Here is a 21,015-nt window from a genome sequence, read left to right as displayed (position 1 = left end):
ACTCCAAGTTCAGAACTTAAAACATTAGGTCATTTAGATATCAAAGGGCTTCTCTATCAAGGACTAAAGTATAAAAGTAAGAAAGACTGAATTACAAAATCCTAACAAATGAGTAAATGATATCATACTTTCAATTGCAGATTCAAAATTAGTCTTAAAAAAAACTTATCTTATCCCATGATTCCAGATATGTTTTAACTCATTCAATTGTAAACAAAGACAGTTTAATAATAATACACCCTTCCTCCCTAAAAATAAATAAATAAAAAACACTGCAATACTTAATTTGTTTTAACTGTCTTAACAGAATTGAAGGTTGAAAATATAAAATCATGGCGACCAAATATGCTGATGACATAGTGTCTCCTATTCCATTCCCACTCCACCTTCCTACCACTATCCCTCTCTCACTCTCCACCCCATAAGAGCTTTCTAACAAAGCAACAATGACATTTGGAAAGATTGATTTTTTTTTTTTCTTGTCAAAGTAATCTCTCTAAGAAGCGGCAGAGGGCAGCAAAGCATCATCTCTGACAGATTGACAGATCATCTCATCAGAAAGAAAGCTAACCTTTCAGCAACCTGAATGTGTCCTACTCTTTTGAAGAACAAAGGAGTTTGCCAGAAGAGGCAATGAGGCATATGGGTGATGGACCTATGATTATGATACAGAGTACATTACTTATACATAGCCTGAGGTTCAGGCTGAATGAGGAAATTCATTCAAATTTTGATAGAAAAACCAAATCCAGATTATCATCATCATCATCATCATCTTTCTTTCTCTTCCTTCCTTTCTTTCTCTTTCTTCCTTTCTTTCCCTCCCTTCTTTCCTTCTTTCTTGTTTATTCATTATTCTGGTGTTTATTGCCACCTTAAAATTCCTTACCTCCTTAGTGTTCTACCTTTCATCTTCCATCTTTGCTAATCTACAACACTGGGAAATGCCACTGTCTACTTTCTTTAATCTTACTTAGGAGATGGTGAGATCTGTCAGAAAAAGTTATGAAATCTTTTTTCATGGAACTGCTTTAAAATTTATAGTAATAATTCACATTTATGTGATACTTATTGAAACCTCACAATATTCTGAGAAATAGTTATTACTGTTATTATTTTTCATATTTGACACATGAGCAAATGGAAGATCAGATAGATTAAGTGGCTTATTTATGTTCATATAGCTCATAGGAGTCAAGAAGCTAGCTTGAATCTTTCCTGATTCAAAATCTGACTCTCTTTTCTTTTCATTGTGACATGTTACCTCTTGAATCACCTAAATGCATTCATGTTATCTAACTGCTATTGGGCCTAATCATAGGTCCATCATCTAGAGCTGGATGGGACCTACTTATGTAACATGCTCAAGATCATACATAATAATTAAGAGAGCTAAGATCTGAACCCAAGTCTTCCAAATCCAGAACCAGTAGATTCTGTCTGTCAGAATGCTTATTCATTTTCTTTTAATTCTATGCCATTTTCTACAGCATCATTTAAATACAGAACATCATCCTATAACTATAACTACCTAGAACTACATCCTATAACACTTCTCTACCCCATCCACTCCCCAAGATTAACAAATGATCTCACTCCCCACTCTATACAAGTCAGTCATCTTCTTTAACTTGGAATTCCTTCAAATCATCTTCTCATTATGACTTCAATTACATGCAGATAATTCTCAAGACTTCTTCAACCGATACTTCAATCCTGAGTTCTTGCCTACTGGAATCTCTACCTGAACGTTCCACCAGCACCTCAGACTCAACACGTTTAAAAACAAATTCATCACTTCCCTCTGCAAACCACAAAGGGTTCCCAAAATGAATAATGATGTTAATGACATACATCATACTTACTCAAAACATTCTTTCTATTCTGCCCATTCAGCTTCAGTATTATAGTGGCTCAACCTCGTCAATGTTTCTATCCCTATCTGTTCCTTTCTATTCCCACATCCTATCCTCGATTAATTCTTCATTACTGCAAAAATTGCAATTATCTCTTAAGTGGTCTCCCTGGCTTCATGGAATTCCCTGTGCCAATCAATCCTACATCCAACTATCATATTAATCTTCTGGAAGCACAGGTTATTCCCCTGCTGACAAAGTTTTCATTGTTCTTTTCTGTATTGTTATTAAACTTCCCACATGGCAGAGTCTGCCTGACTCCTAATAGCTAAATGAGCACTGAGAATCACAGATTAACTTTCTATGCTCACCTCCTCTCATTACCCTATTTCAAAGGCTAGTCTAGCCAAAGAGAACTACATACTTCCCCCTTTACATAACTTGCATTTCTCAAACCTTACGATGTTTTTTGCTGTTCTTTTTTTTTCTTCTATTTCACTTTTATACTCAATTCCAATGTCATCTCTTCCATGAAATTTTTCAGACCCTTTCAATCTGTTCCATTTCCTCCTTCTCTAATACCTCATTTGTTCCTGTTGTGGCACTTAATCCATATCCTCTTAAATTATAGATTTTCATATACACATCATCTTCCCAATTATAAACTCCTAAAGGGCAGTCTTATTCATCTTTATATACTAAACAGAACATCCTACAATGTTCTGTCCAATGATAGTCAATATTGTACGGGGTCATCAAAAGAATAAAACTGTTCAACATTGTTCTTCATATTTCTTCATTTTTAATAAGCCTGAAAGCCTCTTTCCCAATCCATGAGGAAATTTTAGTCATGCACTCAAGGGAAGTAAGTGAGAAATCTTTGAAGGGCTCTACAACTTCTTAGATATTAGAAAAGCTTTACATATTCAAAGTTGCAGGTCATTGTTAATTCAGTTATGTTGCCATAAAGACAGTGGATGATGGACAAATAAACTCATTTTGTAACATTTGTAATTAATTAAAAATTACATTAATGCAAGGCTAGCATGAAAAAGAGGTACTTAAGCCAGGCCACTTCCATATTATGGGTCCAAAAAACTTAACAATCATGTTACACAAAACTTCCCTGGACTGTGGGACTATGTAAGAAATGTTTTTAAAAATATAGATTGTTATTGTTGGAAATCTCAGTGTTTGATTTTTTTTTGGCATATTTCTCCCAATCTATTAAAGCATGGTAACACATCCCAAGTTGCTTTCTTATTTACAAGGGGTATAAATGCAATAAAGTCCTGTGAGGTATGGTCTTCCTGAGTTCAAGCTAAATATAAAACAGTCTAATAGTTAATACTCCTCCTGTGTATGTTTTGAGTCTGCTGTTACTTGTACTTTAGAGGCCTGTACAAAATACTTTCCAGAATGCCTCGACAGAGCATATCTTAATAACAATAACAGCCAATATATCATAGCACTTTAATATTTATAAAATATTATGCAAATATTATCTCATTTAATTTTCACAACAACCCTGGAGGGTAGGTTTTATTATTATTATTCCCCATTTTCAGACAGAGAATAAACGACAAGTCAGAGTCACATAGCTAGTAAGTTATATAGCTCTGAAAAAAAATGATATTAATGTCACATAAAGGGACTGCCAGATTATTTATCCAAAGAAATCTGCTGTGTAACTTTTCAATCATGCTGAACTTAATTAGAAACGAATGCTCTTCTTAGTCTGAAAGCATAAAGAACACACCCAATAGAAATTCTTGGGTAAGGCTGTAGCCCGTGCTGCACAATGAGGCTCTTAGATTATCATTCATTTGCTCTATAAAAAGGTGAAGAGGCATCACAAATCACAATGGTGCTTTGTATTTGTAATATAGCAATTCTAAAAAAGCAAATTCTTTTTCCACACTTCCAGGTTTTCTTGTGTTGACAATCTAATCTAACAAGCACTATGTTCAGGCGTATGGAAAACCATGGGAGATATGCAGATGACGCATAAAACATATGAATTCCCATTTCTGTTCACGAAGGAATGCCCTATGTTGTCCACTAATTTTCCCTAGACAAAACAACATTTTTTAAGTTAAATATGAGTCTTCTGTATCCCTGCTTTCCTACATCAAACATTTCCTTTTCATGTGTTTTTCTAGGACAAGACTGCTCTGGTTACATGATATAAAACTGTCTTTGTGAATGAGAAACCATATTTATACATGCACACTATTACTCCTTCTACTTGAATCCTGCTCAGAATCCACAGAAAGTTAGTATGTATCAGGGATAGCATACTAGCATAGTAAAAATTTAATAACTGGCTCCCTGAAAGAAAAAAAAATATGTGACACTTTTAAGTTTAATATGCACTATCATCATTTTCTCCATTGCTTTCATAACTCTAGGCCATCAATAAAACAACAAATCAATCCTTGATTTGTAATACTTGCTGCTGAAAATTTATTGAAAATTTAACAGTTTCCTCAAGCAGGTTCCACAACACTTTCTCCTGGCATATAAAATCCCTTATTTGTGAATATCTATTTGCTTCATTTCAGTTTACTGAAAATAACTATAACACTACTTGACTGAAAGACAATTTCACAACTTGAACTGATCTAGTACCAAACTAAGCACAGTCCCTGGGAACACACCAGATATTTCATAAAGGCTTATTCAGTGACTGATAGATTGACTGAAATAGACCATCACTCAACATTACAATAAAAATTCTGTTATTATAACCATTGGACCCCTTTTATTACTCAAATTAAAAAAAGCCATGTAAGAAGTAACACAAATTGTTTTACATTAACTAAAAAAAACTTATGTAAAACTAATTTTTAAATGAACATTTACTTACGGTCCTGAACAAAGTAAGGATCTGTTTCTGGAGAATAATGTTCATTGAAGTCAACCAAAGCATCCTGTCCATATGGCCGCCGAGGTCCTGTGACTGGAATGTTGCACAGTTGGGCATAATCATCTAGGACAGAGAAGAAAAGCAATATGATACATCATTGTTCATTTTTGAGTAGGTCTATTGTACTAGAAATAATAAAAGGAAAATATTCTATATGTTTCATCTTCTATAAAGAGATTAATTTCCTTTAATATGTTACTTGTATCTTTTTAAAGATTTGAATGGGTACTCTCTTCAGCAATGTAGATCTCAACTCCTTCATGAATTAGTATGTCCTTTCCAAATAAAATCCTTGTCATAACAGTCAACCTTCTGATGATGGCTGGAGATGGTAAAGCTCTACATTTAGCTAGGCTGTTCTCCAGATTATAAATACAATCCATCACCTAGTCCATTTGAAACTTTTCTCAACAAGGATCAAAGATCATGCTCCATTGCCACAGAATTCCAGGAGTGCTGGCTCACTTCTTCACCTTTTCCCTGCCATGATGAGGTTCAGAAGTTTAAGAGTTATATGGAAACTTTATTATAATTTACTATTATTACCACCACCATCTTACAATAACAACAACTGCAACATTATTATTAATGATTAGGGAAAAATCCAGACTTGGGATTTCAAGGGGGATGGGGCTTCCTTTACCAATACAGAATGGCAATCTTTCTGTAACTTTAAAAATTCTTAGAATTGCCTAGGGACACCAAATGGCTTGTCCAGGTTTACACAGCCAGCATGTGTAGGAAGGGAGGTGAACCCAGGTGTTCTTTATTCTAATGGCCTGATGTCAGATGACTGCTCCATCCTACTTCTCAATGATAATAATATGGCACAAAAATATAAGACATCATTTTATTTGTACTTCACAACAACTTAGTAATAGAGGATCAGATTCTAGCAATAAGAAAATTGAGATTCAGAAAATTTAAATTTTGTGTGTTTAAAGCAAATTCAAGGCCAAAACTGGGTCCTTGATTTTCGGATTCCTAGTCATTATTCCATATTTACATGGAAAACTCTGAAAAAGGAATTACAAAAATGTCTAAATATTTGGAAATATATGTTAGACAAACTGATTGGAAGAGACTCATGAACCCAAGTTTGAAGAACATTCTAAAACTGGACCAATGAAAAACATCTGAATAATTAGTAAAACACATCTCATAAAGAGGAAAGAAAAGTGATAGATTTGTAAAAATGCCTTGAACTCTTTTGAAGAAAGGTACCACTATTGTAGTTAGATGTATTTTGAAGGCATTAAGTAGCAAAACTTTAAAAATGTTAAAAAAAAAAAAAAAAAAGAAACATACCCGCTCACCAAGGTCAAATAAAAATCAGCTCTGGTGAGTCAAAGCATACATAAGTAAGCCAGGGTTTTCCAGTATTACCTGGTCATAACTTTGCTTGACTTTGGCACTATGGTACTACTAATATTATCTCTTCTTATAGTCCTAGCCCATGAGGATATTCCAGTGACTATGAAACATGCTACTCTATTCTCCAACTGAAATAATTTGGTCTACCTCCCCCCCTTCCAGACTGCTAATATTCTTCTCTCTGGTTCTCTGCTCCAAGACGATGATTCTCTACAATTATTACTTGTCACTAGACTATCTTCCACTTAAGAATTAGGTAGTAACCACGGCATAACTATCTCATTGATATGACTATCCTTGCTTATGTGGTAGATCTTGGTTCTCTATTGATTTAAAAGTCACAAGGCTCTCTATTAAAGTAGCATGTATCCTAATTAACTTTGATCTAAATAAAATTTAGAGGGGACAATGACATGATTCTTGATCTAAGATCAAGATATGGTAGAAAGACATTTATGAATAATTTAAAGATCCTGAAGGATTATCTCCTCATTTTATTGTCTTTAGAGAAATAGAAAAATTCAATAATTAAAGGCCTAAGTTTAAATCATCAGGCCAACAGGAACTACATACTAGAGTCCAGAAAAAATCGGCAGACGTGACTGCTGAGCTACTGGCATTGATCTCTGAAAGACAGTGGAGAATGACAGAGATGAGACCAGATAATAAAAGGGCAAATGTTCCAATTTTCAAAAAAGGTGAAAGAATGAGATTTGCAAACTACATGCCTTTGAATTTGATTTCAATTCTGGAAAATTTTTAGAACACATTTTACTAAAGGGACAGTTTACTAATATCTAGAAGCAGCAATGATCAAAAAGATCCAATGTACCTTTATTATGCTAGACTCTTTTTTGATACTAGAGTAGAACATGTTTAGAAAACCACACCCACACCCTCCCCCCCATGACTTGCAGCTTTTAGCAAAACATTTGACAAAAAACTTTTCATGCTATCCTTATGGATATGAAGTGATACTTCACTTATAGGATCAGTTAATAGGGCTAAACAGATTCATAACTAGGAGAACTTTTCATCAGAAAAAGGTTTGAGGGATATTAGTGAAATACAAGTTCAATATGAATCCATAGTATGATATGGCAGACAAAAGGCAGTATTGATTTAGACTACAATCAACAAAGGAATAACAAGGAAGGTGAGAGTCCTATTGTATTCTGATTGTCAGGCCATCTGTGTACTATGATTAGTTCTCAGTGTCATGTTTTAAGAAAGACATTGAGAATCTGGAAAATGTTGAGAGAAGGAATGGTGAAGGGACTTGAGTTTATAAGTTAAAGAAATTAGAAATGTTTACCCTGGAAAAGAAAAGACTTAGGTTACAGTGGAGTGGGGTGGGGTGGGGTGGGGTGGGGTGGGAGAGAAAGAACATACATAACATATATATAGCTTCAAATATTTGAAGAGCTGTCATCTGGGAAGAGAAATAGATTTGTTGTGCCTTCTCTCAAAACAGAACTAAGAAGCAATGATGACAGCATTAAAAAGAGACAGTTTCAGACTTCATATAAGAATCTTCCTAACTATTAGCTTTATCCCAAAGTAGAATGGATTATCTCTGGAGGTAACTGGTTTCCCCTTTCTAGAAATCTTGAAGCAAAGTCTAGTTAACGTGCTACCTGTGGGGTAGTCATTGTGAGGGAATGGATGGGCTTTCAGATCCAGATTCTGAAAGGATGACTTCTGTGATCTCTTTTAGCTCTCAGATTCTGCCATTACATGGATTGCCTTTGATTTTCTGGGATACTCTTAAGTATCAACTGAAAGATGCAGTTGTTGGTTCTAGTCAGCTAATGTATATGGAAGACCTTAAAGGAACTGTAGCCCCACATGAAAACTATTGTAGTCTATCTCATTATAATAATGAAGTCATCTCTTGATTGTTGGATCATTCCATTCAATGTATATAAAAATATATAAACATACTCCCATGATCCTTGAGTCAGCCTCCTCCAAAACAGTTTGGGGGAAAGGAATCTATGTCTGTATTCCCATTATAGCACTAAGGATGTTATAAAAAAACAAAAAATAAAAAAGATTCAAATGCAGACAGCTTTTTTGACATCCTTATTCTTGCCAATCCAAATCTTTTCCTCTTTACTAAATGGGAAAACCATAAAAAATACCATCAGATCTTGACTATACTGATTTCACTTGCAAGACAATTTAGGAATTTGTTGATTAAATATAGAAATAATTTTAAATTAAGGTAAGATACAAAAAAATACACCATACTTTTGGAACCAGGCAGATGAGATTCCATGTTCTCACTCTAACATATTAATATATTCTGAGCCATTCTTCATGAAACACCTTTAAAGGACTAATCTGGGTAGTAAAATATCAAATATGTGGCACATGAGAAAGCTAGTATGAATTGTTAATACATGCTCACACAGATTAAGTTTACAACTATTCAGTGACTGCATATTGCTAGGATGAAAAAAATTCTCTTAATTTCATTTTAATAGGTTAGAGATTCCAACTGATTCTTGTGTGTTAAGCAGACACTTTGAAAATCATTATTTGTTTCAAGGGCTCAAATTTCCTGCAATGTTAACCTACTAGTTTTAAATTAGTACTATTAAATTTTAATGATATTTTAAAATTAAAATTTGAAACCAACAAAATAAATCCATCAGAAGTAATTCTGGTGAAAAATATAGAGGCAAAGATCCAAACAAAAAGCAAAAATGTTTGACAGAAAGTAATCACTGCAGACCACAAGATAGATGGGAGTAACAACAAAGGGTGACTAATATTTGAATCAAAACAGAACCTAGCAAAGAGCATGGAGACAGAAAAAAGTTGTTGTTTAGTGATATTCCAAAGGACAAAAGTTCTTATATGAAAATGGTCAACAAAGGTTCCTTGGTCTTTCTCCTATACTTGTGAAACTCCAATTGATGTAAATAGAAAAATAAAATCCCTTAAAATGATCTATTTCCTTTGCTAAAATTTTCTACTCAAGAAATCAAACTTCTAATAATTTTATGTTCCTGGTTAAATTGATAAGGAAAAAAAGTGTTCAGAGTTATCATCCACATTCGCTCCTTCTTGAAATGAATATATATTACTTTGTCTTTAGCTGGTATTTACTTATTTATGAACATACTTTATTCTTTTCCCAGGACAATATATGTTCCTTATGAGCAGGGACTATTTTGTTTCTTCTTTAGTATTCCCACTGTCTACCATGGGGCTAATACAGAGCATACTATGTAAAAGACCTCTTCCATGAAGGCTGAGTAGAGGACAAAAAGTCCTTGATTCGGAATCTGAGCATCTTGGTTTGAACTTAGCTTTCTTACTTTAAATCTCTGTCCTTTTCTTTTCCTGCCTCCCAGTTTCTTAGTCTATAAAATGCTCAGTTGGACTAGCATTAGTTAGCTCTAAATTCTATGATATTAAGGGACATAACCAAACATTTTTCACTGTGACCTTTTCTTCCTCTCTTTGACCTTAATATTTCTTATTTCATAGAGCACCTATAACAATATTGCTAGGAATTCTGCATACATGAAAGAACTATCAATTGATCTTTTCATGATCTGTTTTATGAATGGAAATCTGGCTTATTTATTTGAATGTGCATTTATTTATTTAGCTCTCTTACTGATTAATTATCTGGAGTGTGGAGGGGAAATTGAAGAGCTAGCCCTAGGCTATGATTGTGATGAAATATGCTACTATGCACTTGAGATGAAATACTTATCTTGGTCTATTAAATGATGTAAATTAATTAAAGGCAAGATTTAAGCTAATAAATACCAGGCTTTGACAAAACATAGCTCAGTCAAAGCATTAGTGTAGTAATTATTGTAGTCTAAACAGTAAATTTAGACTCAAATTCAATTCAAGTTCCAGCTTTACTATTTCCTATGTGTATGACCTTGGACTTAAGGCACTTTACTTCTAAGAGCTGTTTCCTCAGTTGTCAATTGAAGAGAATGTGATAAAATGACCCAAAAGGTCCTTTCCAAATATTGCTTTAATCCTATGATCATGTTACATTATATGTAAAGGGAATGAAAAATCTCCATAATACAGTAGCAAATGGGATTGGAGGGGGAGAAGTTCACTATCTGTCCTCCTTTTCCAACATAAAGGATGTTCAAATTATTTCAATTATTTTTTCTTATTTTAAGTATTATTCAAAAGTGATTGGACTAAGTGGCTAAAAGAACAGGAAAACAGTGTATAAAGTAATTTCCTAGCAAGTTTTCTTACATTTTATAAATTAGGAACTTTTTTGTAAGTGTTGGTTAAATGCGTACTTGAAAAGTAAAATGTTTTGTTAATAGGTATCAAAATTTAAATTCAGCTAAACCATCTGTTTTCCTATTCTTGCCAAAATTTAATTTCCTCACTCAAATTCAATTCAAGAAAAAGTGATTTATCAAGTATTTATAGTAATGTAAGATACTGTGCTAGGTCTTGAAGGCAGAAATGTATGTATAAAACAGACCTCTGCCAATAATAAGCTACAATCTAATGGGGCAAAGTGGGAGAAATAATGTCCATAAATATCTAGGATGCAAGGGAGAATGGAATAAAGACAAGGGAGAAATTCAGGCATAATGGTATTGAGGGGGAATAGAATGGTCAGAAGTGCCATATTTCTGATGCATATGCTTTCTCAGTGACTTGGCTGAATCAAGAAGAAAAATAAAACTTTTTTTTTGTTTAAAGTTCAAAGCCTCTCAGGTACCGATGTCTTTTGCTCTAAGATTATATGTACTCTATATTATATCATGTGCACAATATCTAATTAGATACATTGTGTATCCTCTACTAAAATGTGAGGTCCTTGAAAATAAGGACTATTTTTGCCTTTTTTTTAAGCCTTTCTTTGAATCTCTGATGTTTAGCAACATACTTGGCATATAGTATGTGCTTAACAATTACTTTTTTAAAAGTCTTTCTCTTTTTAATATTCTCCTATAGTTATATTTAAAACAATTTTTTTTGCTAAATACTTTTTGAGATATTTAATATAAGTCACATCAAGAAATGCCCTCCTCAAAAAATGAGCTTTCCTAGTAATGTGCCACAAAAAGTTTTACTTTTAAGGGAAGCCAGTTTTACAAAAAGCAAGTTATTAAATAAATCATGCCTAGCTTTCTGTTACTTACACTAGCAGTGAGCAAGAATCAGAATGGTAGCCAAGGAACATTAAGTACAGTAACAGTGGTATTCTAGTGAAGCTTCAATAATGACTGTAAGTTAGATTATATTGAAAAGTCATGGTTTTAAGCATCAAAATTAGGAGTACAGCCAATAAAACTTAACTGCCTGTTTCCATATATTTAACTTTCTTTTTAAGACTATGTGAAAAAAAAAGGAAAAAAAAGAAAAAAAAAAGACTATGTGAATATACATCTATAGCTTTCAAAAACTCAGAATTTGTCATAAATCATGTTTTATGTCACAAATAGTCTGACCTGGTTCAGCAGCAACAACAAAAACAATAAATCATTGTTTATTTCTCTTGATGCTGTAGTAACAAAACACAGAACTCCAAGGTCTATGGGGAAACAAGCTATAAAGGTCTATGGAGAAACAAGCTATAAGTATTAGAGCGATGGAAGCTGTACTGGGCTTATACTGGCAGCAAAATGTCACAATTTGACTGCATATACAATGACATATCATCCAGTATGTATATAACCAGAGAATTAAATGGACAGATCAGACAGTAAGAGTGTAGGATTATTTTTCAAAAATAAAGGATTGCAAGTAAAAAGCCTGGGCACCACACCACTGTCTAAGAAATTTTAAGAGATGAGAAAAACGTCTTTAGTACATTGGGGAGATTCTCTAAGGAAGACTTATGGAAAGATTTGTATAAAAATGAAATGAGTTGAGACAAGTCATGATCTCAACTGCAATGAAATCCTGACCCATTAATATTTCAAAATAAGGCAAATATATCATCTGTAATACCTGTGAACTAAGTAAAGTTTCTGGAAATTATTTAGCCTACCTGCATTTATTCTTTACATAATTTCTAAACAAACACAAGTGCTATATTTATTTGTGGATACTATATTTTATGTACTTGAAAGATAGAATTCATATGACTTAAATACTATTCTGGTTCCTAAAATAAATGTACACTCCTGACAGATAACTCTGTTAGATTATACTCCCACTAAAGGTAGGAACTTTGTCATTTTATATCTGTGTACTGCCAGTATCCAACCTAGAGTCCAACATATAATAAGTGCTTACTAAATTTTTCTGAAGTTGAATAGAATTACTAGATTTTCCTGAAATTTAATAGTTTTGCATCTGAGGCTTGTTCAGGACAATGAGACAATAGCTTCATCTATTCCTTTCCTGTTCCTCCACAATTGACTTTCCAACAATTCCTTTACTCTGTCATATGGTCACTGGAGATTTGAGGTTTGTGAACTGAAGCCTTCCAAGATACTCCTCCTCTTCAATAGCTTAGCAGGAAATGAAAGAAACCATTTCCCCTTTATCAGGGATTTAAAAAAAAAACTCATACTGATTGAAGAAAACAGTATTTCCTTTTCTTCTAGTGTTTGTTTTTTTTAATTTCATACTAAGAGGATTTAACTTGGTTTTCTTTTTTTTTCTTCAATTTAATGAATCCCAAACAGCCAAGAAAAAAAAATCCAGACTTCTTTCTCTTCTAAAGCTTATACTCACTCACAAGCTTCAGACCTAGTGCATCCTTGCTCCCTCTCTTCTTCCCTTTCCCCCCCTTCTTTCTTTCCTTTCCCTTGTGATAGATGCTCTGCCCAAAAGAATATAAATTTTGATGCTAAAACACTGAAAGATATCTTGGGATTCACAGGTTAGATGTCTTTCTTAAAGAACATACTTTAAATATCACTCAGGTTCTCATTGATTGGTCAAGAAAAGGGCTTAGATCTTGATTAACTCAGAAAAATATAAATAACAATTGTTTCTCTTTTGGCCAGAAACCCTGAAAGTCTTCCACTCCCCTACTGATTTTTTTTTAAGGTCATTCTCTATCTCATTTCTTACCTAACCTGAATCACTGATTAGCTATTGCTTCAGTAAGACTGAGGTCTATTAAAAACTTTAGCTTAAAAAGATCAAAATCTCTTACTGCTTCCAGAGCCATCTCTAGCTATCCATCTTGCCAAGGGTCCCAGAGAAAGTGAGGCTGGAGTGTTTGCACAGTTCTATTGAACTTAAATCTACTTCACTTGCATAAGGCTTAGAATGAAAGACCATTACTACAGCAATAGTCTCTAACAACTATGTCTCTAAGAGATGACATAGTGCTTTAAACTCCAAGTACTTTACATTTATTATCTTATTAAAGGAATTGTAGACATAAAAGGAACTAGAGAAATTAAGTGATAGAGAAGTGAGGTAATGGAAGAATAAAGAAGGAAGGAAGGGAAGAATGAGAGAAAAAAAGGAGGAAAGGAAAGAGAAAGGAAGGAGAAAAAGAGGGAGGGAGGGAGGAAGGGAAGAAGGAAAGAAGGAAGGAAGGAAAAGAAAGAAAGGAAGGAAAGGAGCAAAAGAAAGAAGGAGGAAGGCAGTGAGAAAAGGAGGAAAAGAGGGAGAGAGGAGGGAAAGATGGAGGGAAGAAAAAAGAGAGAAGAAGGGAGGAAAGAAAAGAGAGAAGGGGAAGAGAAGAAAGGAAGGAAAGTAGGAAGGGAATAAGGAAGGAAGGAAAGAGTCTTGCTGCCTGGTCTTTATGAGGCAGTTCCTACTCACAGAAGTTATTTTTCCTTCAGTCCCAAATGAAGTAGAGTGGGAGAATATAGTTTTAGAATAAGGTTCGAGTGAAACATTCATGTGAGAAACATTTATCACAAGACAAAAATTTGCCATTTATTATATGAACTAGCTCAAGGGCTCAACCAAATATGACTAAGGCAGAATCATATATGATTAAGAAATGTGCTTCTGGGTTCAGAAAAGTTTCAAGTTTCAGGGGAGAAGAGGAGCAAAAGCAGGATCTGAGGAGTAAGGGGAGGAATTAGGGAGAGGTCAGGGAGGAGCCAGGTAGAGATACACCAGACACCAGATTTGTCTTAAGATACAATAAAGACAGTCTTTGGAGTCAGTCTATTTTTATTAACAATGAAAGCTGTATGGATGGATTAATGCTTTTGATTAAAGTTATAGTTTCACATCACCAAAGATGACCAGTTCATTAGGGAGGTGATGCTCATAGGGTCCTTGGTAGTTAGCTAGATGGGCACTGACAAGAAAGAGCCTAAATTAACTATAAACAATCTGGAAGCCAAGCTACTCCCAGAGGCAAGCAGATGGAAGCACCAATAAGATTCTCTCTTTAAGTGAACCTTTTGATTTTGATTAGGGCTTCTGGTTTTCTAAGCAGGCTTTTATTGCAGTAAACCCCAGGTTGAATTCCTTGTTCAAGTCCTTGCTCTACAATTACTGTATCTAATCAGAAGGTCAAGTTATGATGTCAGTCCCTGCGGTTATTTCTCTCTTATAAAAGAACCTGTCTATACCTTACTTCTTTGATAAAAGTCTAACTCCCTTTTAGGGTTAGCCAGCTGGCCAATGACATATTCCCTCAATCCTTTTCAGGTTCATTAGGAACAACTGCCTTATGGCAGCAAATTTATTAGGACTTAATGTAATGGCAACTTTCCACTAGCTAATTGTGAGTTCTACTAGGGGACTTAATTTTTGTCTTTCCTCTTTTAAATGACTAAAAATCCCTTTAGCTCACTGCTAAAGCCTGTTTGCCTTGACTTTTCATTTGGAGAAGGTCTAAACTTACAAATTCTTTCGAGATATCTGCTTAAAAGACCAATATACTTTTGGGATTCTAAATCCATCTCCCCAACATCTGAGAGACAATATGGGAAGAGTCCTGGAATTCCAATATAGTTTTGGGGGTTCGGTGCTTTAAAACCCCTGTATTCCATCAATGTCATGATGACTCTCCTAGCTTTAATTAGTGAATGGGCATTTCCCTCAGTCAAACTGAGACTTCAACTTAAAAATGTCAAGATTTCCCACCAGGGCCATTTCCAGCTGTCCTGATCTATAACTTGTCACTGGTTTCCCCCAGCCTTAAACACAAATGGACACTTAAGAAATATTTCATGACTGATTGAGTAAAAAACCTCTTCCAGTATTACAAGAACTAGAACAGAAATTTACTGTATTTTTCTATTCTTCTTTTTTTAACTTTTTAAAAATTTTTAAATAACTTCTTATTAACAGAACCCATGCCAGGGTAATTTTTTACAGCATTATCCCTTGCACTCACTTCTGTTCCGATTTTTCCCCTCCGTCCTTCCATCCCCTCCCCCAGATGGCAAGCAGTCCTTAACATGTTAAATAGGTTACAGTATATCCTAGATACAATATATGTGTGCAGAACCAAACAGTTCTCTTGTTGCACAGGGAGAATTGGTATAAGAAGGTATAAATAATCCGGGAAGAAAAACAAAAATGCAAGCAGTTTATATGCATTTCCCAGTGTTCTTTCTTTGGGTGTAGCTGCTTCTGTCCATCCTTGATCATTTGAAACTGAATTAGCTCTCTTTATCAAAGAGATCCACTTCCATCAGAATACATCCTCAAACAGTATCGTTGTTAAGGTATACAATGATCTCCTGGTTCTGCTCATTTCACTTAGCATCAGTTCATGTAAGTCTCACCAGTCCTCTCTGTATTCATCCTGCTGGTCATTTCTTATGGAACAATAATATTCCATAATGTTCATATACCACAATTTACTCAACCATTCTCTAATTGATGGGCATCCATTCATTTTCCAGTTTCTAGCCACTCCAAACAGGGCTGCCACAAACATTTTGACACATACAGGTCCCTTTCCCTTCTTTAGTATCTCTTTGGGGTATAAGCCCAGTAGAAACGCTGCTGGATCAAAGGGTATGCACAGTTTGATAACTTTTTGAGCATAGTTCCAAATTGCTCTCCAGAATGGCTGGATGTGTTCACAATTCCACCAACAATGTATCAGTGTCCCTGTTTTCCCACATCCCCTCCAACATTCCGCATTATCTTTCCCTGTCAATCTAGCCAGTCTGACAGGTGTGTAGTGGTATCTCAGAGTTGCCTTAATTTGCATTTCTCTGATTAATATTGACTTGCAGCATCTTTTCATATGACTAGAAATAGTTTCAATTTCTTCATCTGAGAATTGTCTGTTCATATCCTTTGACCATTTATCAACTGGAGAATGGCTTGATTTCTTATAAATTAGAGTCAATTCTCAATATATTTTGGAAATGAGGCCTTTATCAGAACCTTTGACTGTAAAAATGTTTTCCCAGTTTATTGTTTCCCTTCTAATCTTGTCTGCATTAGTTTTGTTTGTACAAAAACTTTTCAATTTGATATAATCAAAATTTTCTGTTTTGTGGTCAATAGTGATCTCTAGTTCTTCTTTGGTCATAAATTCCTTCCTCTTCCACAGGTCTGAGAGGTAAACTATCCTATGCTCTTCCAATTTATTTATAATCTCATTCTTTATGCCTAGGTCATGAACCCATTTTGACCTTATCTTGGTGTACGATATTAAGTGTGGGTCAATGCCTAGTTTCTGCCATACTAATTTCCAATTTTCCCAGCAATTTCTGTCAAATAATGCATTCTTATCCCCAAAACAGGGGTCTTTGGGGTTGTCAAACACTAGATTATTAAAGTTATTGGCTGTTTTGTCCTTTGAACCTAACCTATTCCATTGATCAACTAGTCTATTTCTTAGTCAATACCAGATGGTTTTGCTAACTGCTGCTTTAGAATATAATTTTAGATCTGGTACAGCTAGGCCACCTTCATTTGATTTTTTTTTCATTAATTCCCTTGAAATTCTTGACCTTTTGTTTTTCCATATGAACTTTGTTATTTTTTCTAAGTCAACAAAATAGTTTTTGGGAGTCTGGTATTGCACTAAATAAACAGATTAGTTTAGGTAGTATTGTCATCTTTATTATATTTGCTCACCCAATCCAAGAGCATTTAATATTTTTTCAGGTGGTTAGATCAGACTTAATTTGTGTGAAAAGCATTTTGTAGTTTTGCTCATGAAGTTTCTGATTTTCCTTTGGCAAATAGATTCCTAAATATTTTATACAATCAGTAGTTACTTTAAATGGAATTTCTCTTTGTAACTCTAACTGTTGGGTTTTGTTAGTGATATGTAAGAATGCTGATGACTTATGTGGGTTTATTTTGTATCCTGGTATTTTTCTATTCTTAAGAATGGTACATGTTTAGTGATGAGATCAGGATGCAATTCCTAGTTTGAAAGAAATATATAACAAATTCACAATGACCATTCTCTTGAACAAGAAGTACATTTATTTAGGGGAAGAGGTCACTGACAAAACAAGATGCAAAACAGGAACCAGGAGTGGCAAATATGAAATATAGTTAAAAGAACAAGAGGGTTATCAAGGAAAGGAGTTTGAGGCCTGGGAATGCCATTGACTGGAGTTTAGTAGACTAACCAGAGTTAGTTATAATAAGGAGAAAGATGTCATTAAAGGGAAGGCACTATGAGGGAGCAAACCTCATAATGGGGTTAGTCCTGAAAAGAACTTAGCAAAGATCTTCATCATGAGCAGATCTTATATAGTAGAAATCCAGTCTTGGGGGTTTCTTAGGATGGAAGAATTTGGTGGCTCAGAGGGAGGAGTCAAGGAGGAACCAGAAGGAATACCTGGCAGAACAGGACCCAGACTTGTCTGAAGATATGCTAATTAATATCTCAAAAGTTGTTTAAAGATACTCAGAGGTTTGGGGGATAGACAAAGAAGGCTGATAAAGAGTTCCATCCTCACATTCACTCGATACAAACAGAATAGTCTGGGAATTGGTTATACCTGATACTAGTCAGACAAGGGTAGAGAATAAGTCTGCAACATTTAGGATGTACTTTGAGATCTTGGAATGAAAGGTGCTAAGAGATTTTACACTTGTGCTCCATTAAAACATGTAAATAAAAAGTTTTAGATTCCTGATCATTTTATTCTGTTATTTCCAGTCACCAGTTACAAATTTTCCCCAAAGTTAACTATTCTGTATTATTTATGCTATTGGTACAGCCTTTGCTTTCGTGGGTTAATTCAACATTTCAAAAATCTGCAAACTGATGTCTTAGGGTTATCCTTCCACTGATGGAAATAACAAATTTTCAACTCAGCCGAAAGTCTGAGCATTTTGGTTGAAAATTTCATCAATTTTTGGCTAATCTACTGAATTTTCAAGTTCAAACAGGCTGATTTTCAGATGATAAACATAGAATTCTAATTCACAAATGAAGGCTTTCCTGACTGGAATTTACTAAAGACTGAAGGTCACCAAAGCCTTCAAGAACCCAGAGTCATCTCCATGTCACACTTAGATATTAAAATACAACTGTGTGGAAGAAGGCTTAAAGTAAAGGGCTTTAAAAATAAATTTTTTAAAAACTCATTTTCTCCAGGGTGATGCTTTGGCAGATAGTAAAGCATGCTGTTACAAGAATTAGCTACTTTTCTTATTTTCAAGATCAAAGAAGCTATGTTAAAAATGGCCACCAAATCCATTTTAAGTAAAATTTAAAGTGAAGAATTCATGTGCAAAAATTTCAGCTGGCAAAAATGAAACAAAGGAACTTAGGAAGAATAAGAACATGGAAATAAAAGCCAATATTCCCAATATACAGGGATCTCATGTACTTAGTATGGTTCCCTAGATATCTAACATCTGGGCTCAGATGGAAGGGACAGGAAGGTAACATGAAACCCCAAGCCACTGAAACAGGATGACTCAAAAAATAAAGGGCTTTTAAACAGCAGCAATATATTTGTTTCTTTACCTTACACCTGTTTTGCATTTGTAAGCATGATCAGAAGCTATCTAAATTTAGGGAATCCCATTTCAGTAGCAAATGTGGTCAATTTTCTCTAGGCAATTTTAACAGCTATGATTAATACCCATGACCATGTAGACCACATGAGAGAAAGTTATCTCCTAAGTGTCAGCTATATTCACTCACATGCTATGGAACTACTGAGGTGGGACAATTTGCTCTTTGAATTTTCTTATTGTACTCAGGTGTTCCCTAAGAAAGAGAGTCAAATACATCCAGCATAAGAGAGAAGATTTGACATATATAGTTTTTCTAATATGATGTCAGTCCAATTTCCTGACTGTATGTTAAAAGTAAAATAATTATAGATAATATGCCATGTCAAAAATTAACTGTGTACAAAATCTTTTTTTAAATATGTCTCATAAAATATAAATCAACTGATTTTAAGATTCATGACCATATTCATTTTCTAAGATTAAAGTAACAAATAAAACATGGCATAATGAAAATAGCAATAAGAATAATTTTTGCAAAATAAAGTTGAGCTGATAGAGACTGGACGGAAGCAGTTATTTTAATGGTGACATAATTTGTTTCGGAATTTTTTCCCCCCATTTTCAGATACTACTGATTATATGGATGTATCACAAGATCTCTGGTTGTGTCATAATTCTGAGAAGTATGTCAACTTTTTGAGCTTACTAATGTTTGCTCTACACTGCAATAAAAATTTTACTAAACACTGTTTCTAAAGTGATTAACAGAAACTATAAAATTATTTTAAATATATACATATATTTTAGCCAGGATCATCCAATTCTAGTATATTCTGATGACCACTAATTCTGCTACAGAAGATTTGTTAGGGCATTTTTTTCTTTAAAGTAATTTTATCCTAATCCCAATTTTGAGAAAAGAATTAAGAAAAAGATTTTCCCTAAATTAATTTTCCCAAAATTTGAAAAAAACTTTGTTGGACAACAGTAATCATCAAAGGAGCACATAACAGTTGACAAAAACAACAACAAAATCAAGTAATTCTGAAAAACAACAATCCGATCATTTCACAAATAAGGACAACAGGGAGACCTAGATGAAGGCAGTGATTTGTTCAAAGACTAAAGTACAGTATTTTCTTTTTAAAAGTAGCAAGTAACACCAACCAGTTACTACGATTAGTGGTGATAAAAAGGAAATACAAACAAGTATTCCTATTTCACTCTATTTTTCTAGGTCTCTTTTCTTCCAATTTCCTTTTTTAATCTTATCTTCAGTTCTCTCTTTTGGGCAGTTAATGAGTTTGTTCAGTAACAAGCTGAGTAGACAAGTACTGATATCTGGCCCAGCCTGGCTCCTTTAATAGGGCAGGAAACAAGGTCTCTGATACCTGGTCCTTTCTTCCCCGGACCAAAGATACTTAAACTCCTAAAATCTAAAAGTAAATATACTTCTCATTAAATTGCAAGTTAACTTTTCACTCTCCTATTTCCCTGATTTCTCTGTTTTTGTTTCCTTTATCACAAATATATTGGCAACAACTGAAAAGTTTTTCAAAGCAATCAGCCACAAAGTGGCTTCAGTCAACTAATCAAGAAATATTAAGATCCTCTTTTTGTCTAAAAAAACAAAAGTAAAATATCTCCTGTCCTCAAGAATTTACATTCTATAATGAAAGATATGTTCATATAAAGGCATATACAGAATACATAAGAAATAAATATAGAATAATTGAGGAATTGTTGTGTCAGAGAGACAGAGAAACTTCATTCTTAGTAAAGAGCAAAAATGAGAGTGAGACAGATAGCCATAGACATGAGGAGAGAGGGAGTAAAAAAGGAGAGAGAAAGAGAGAAAAGAGACAGAAAGAGAGGGAGAGAGAGGGAGAGGGAGGGGAGAAGGAGAGAAAGAGAGAGAGAGAGAAATCTGAAAATTTAGAAATTTGGGAAGATTAATAGTACTGTGGTGATTCATATGAAAAATCCTCTATAGGAGATTCTCAGGAGGATATCTATAAG

General features: G+C 34.3%; 1 protein-coding gene across 2 annotated transcripts in view; it reads right to left on the bottom strand.

Annotated features, from left to right (window-relative positions):
- The window catches only part of LTBP1 (latent transforming growth factor beta binding protein 1), a 439,704-nt gene that overhangs the window by 5,570 nt on the left and 413,119 nt on the right, over positions 1–21,015 (bottom strand). For both annotated transcript variants that reach the window (XM_051976131.1, XM_051976132.1), the window contains exon 32: positions 4,726–4,848. In XM_051976131.1, the coding sequence (XP_051832091.1) occupies positions 4,726–4,848 (123 nt within the window). The remainder of the gene's footprint in view (positions 1–4,725; positions 4,849–21,015) is intronic.

This window comes from Antechinus flavipes, chromosome 2, assembly GCF_016432865.1.
Source record: "Antechinus flavipes isolate AdamAnt ecotype Samford, QLD, Australia chromosome 2, AdamAnt_v2, whole genome shotgun sequence".
Taxonomy (NCBI): Eukaryota; Metazoa; Chordata; class Mammalia; order Dasyuromorphia; family Dasyuridae; genus Antechinus; species Antechinus flavipes.
Note: the sequence above shows the minus strand (reverse complement) of the source record. Positions and strands in the feature narration are given on the sequence as shown.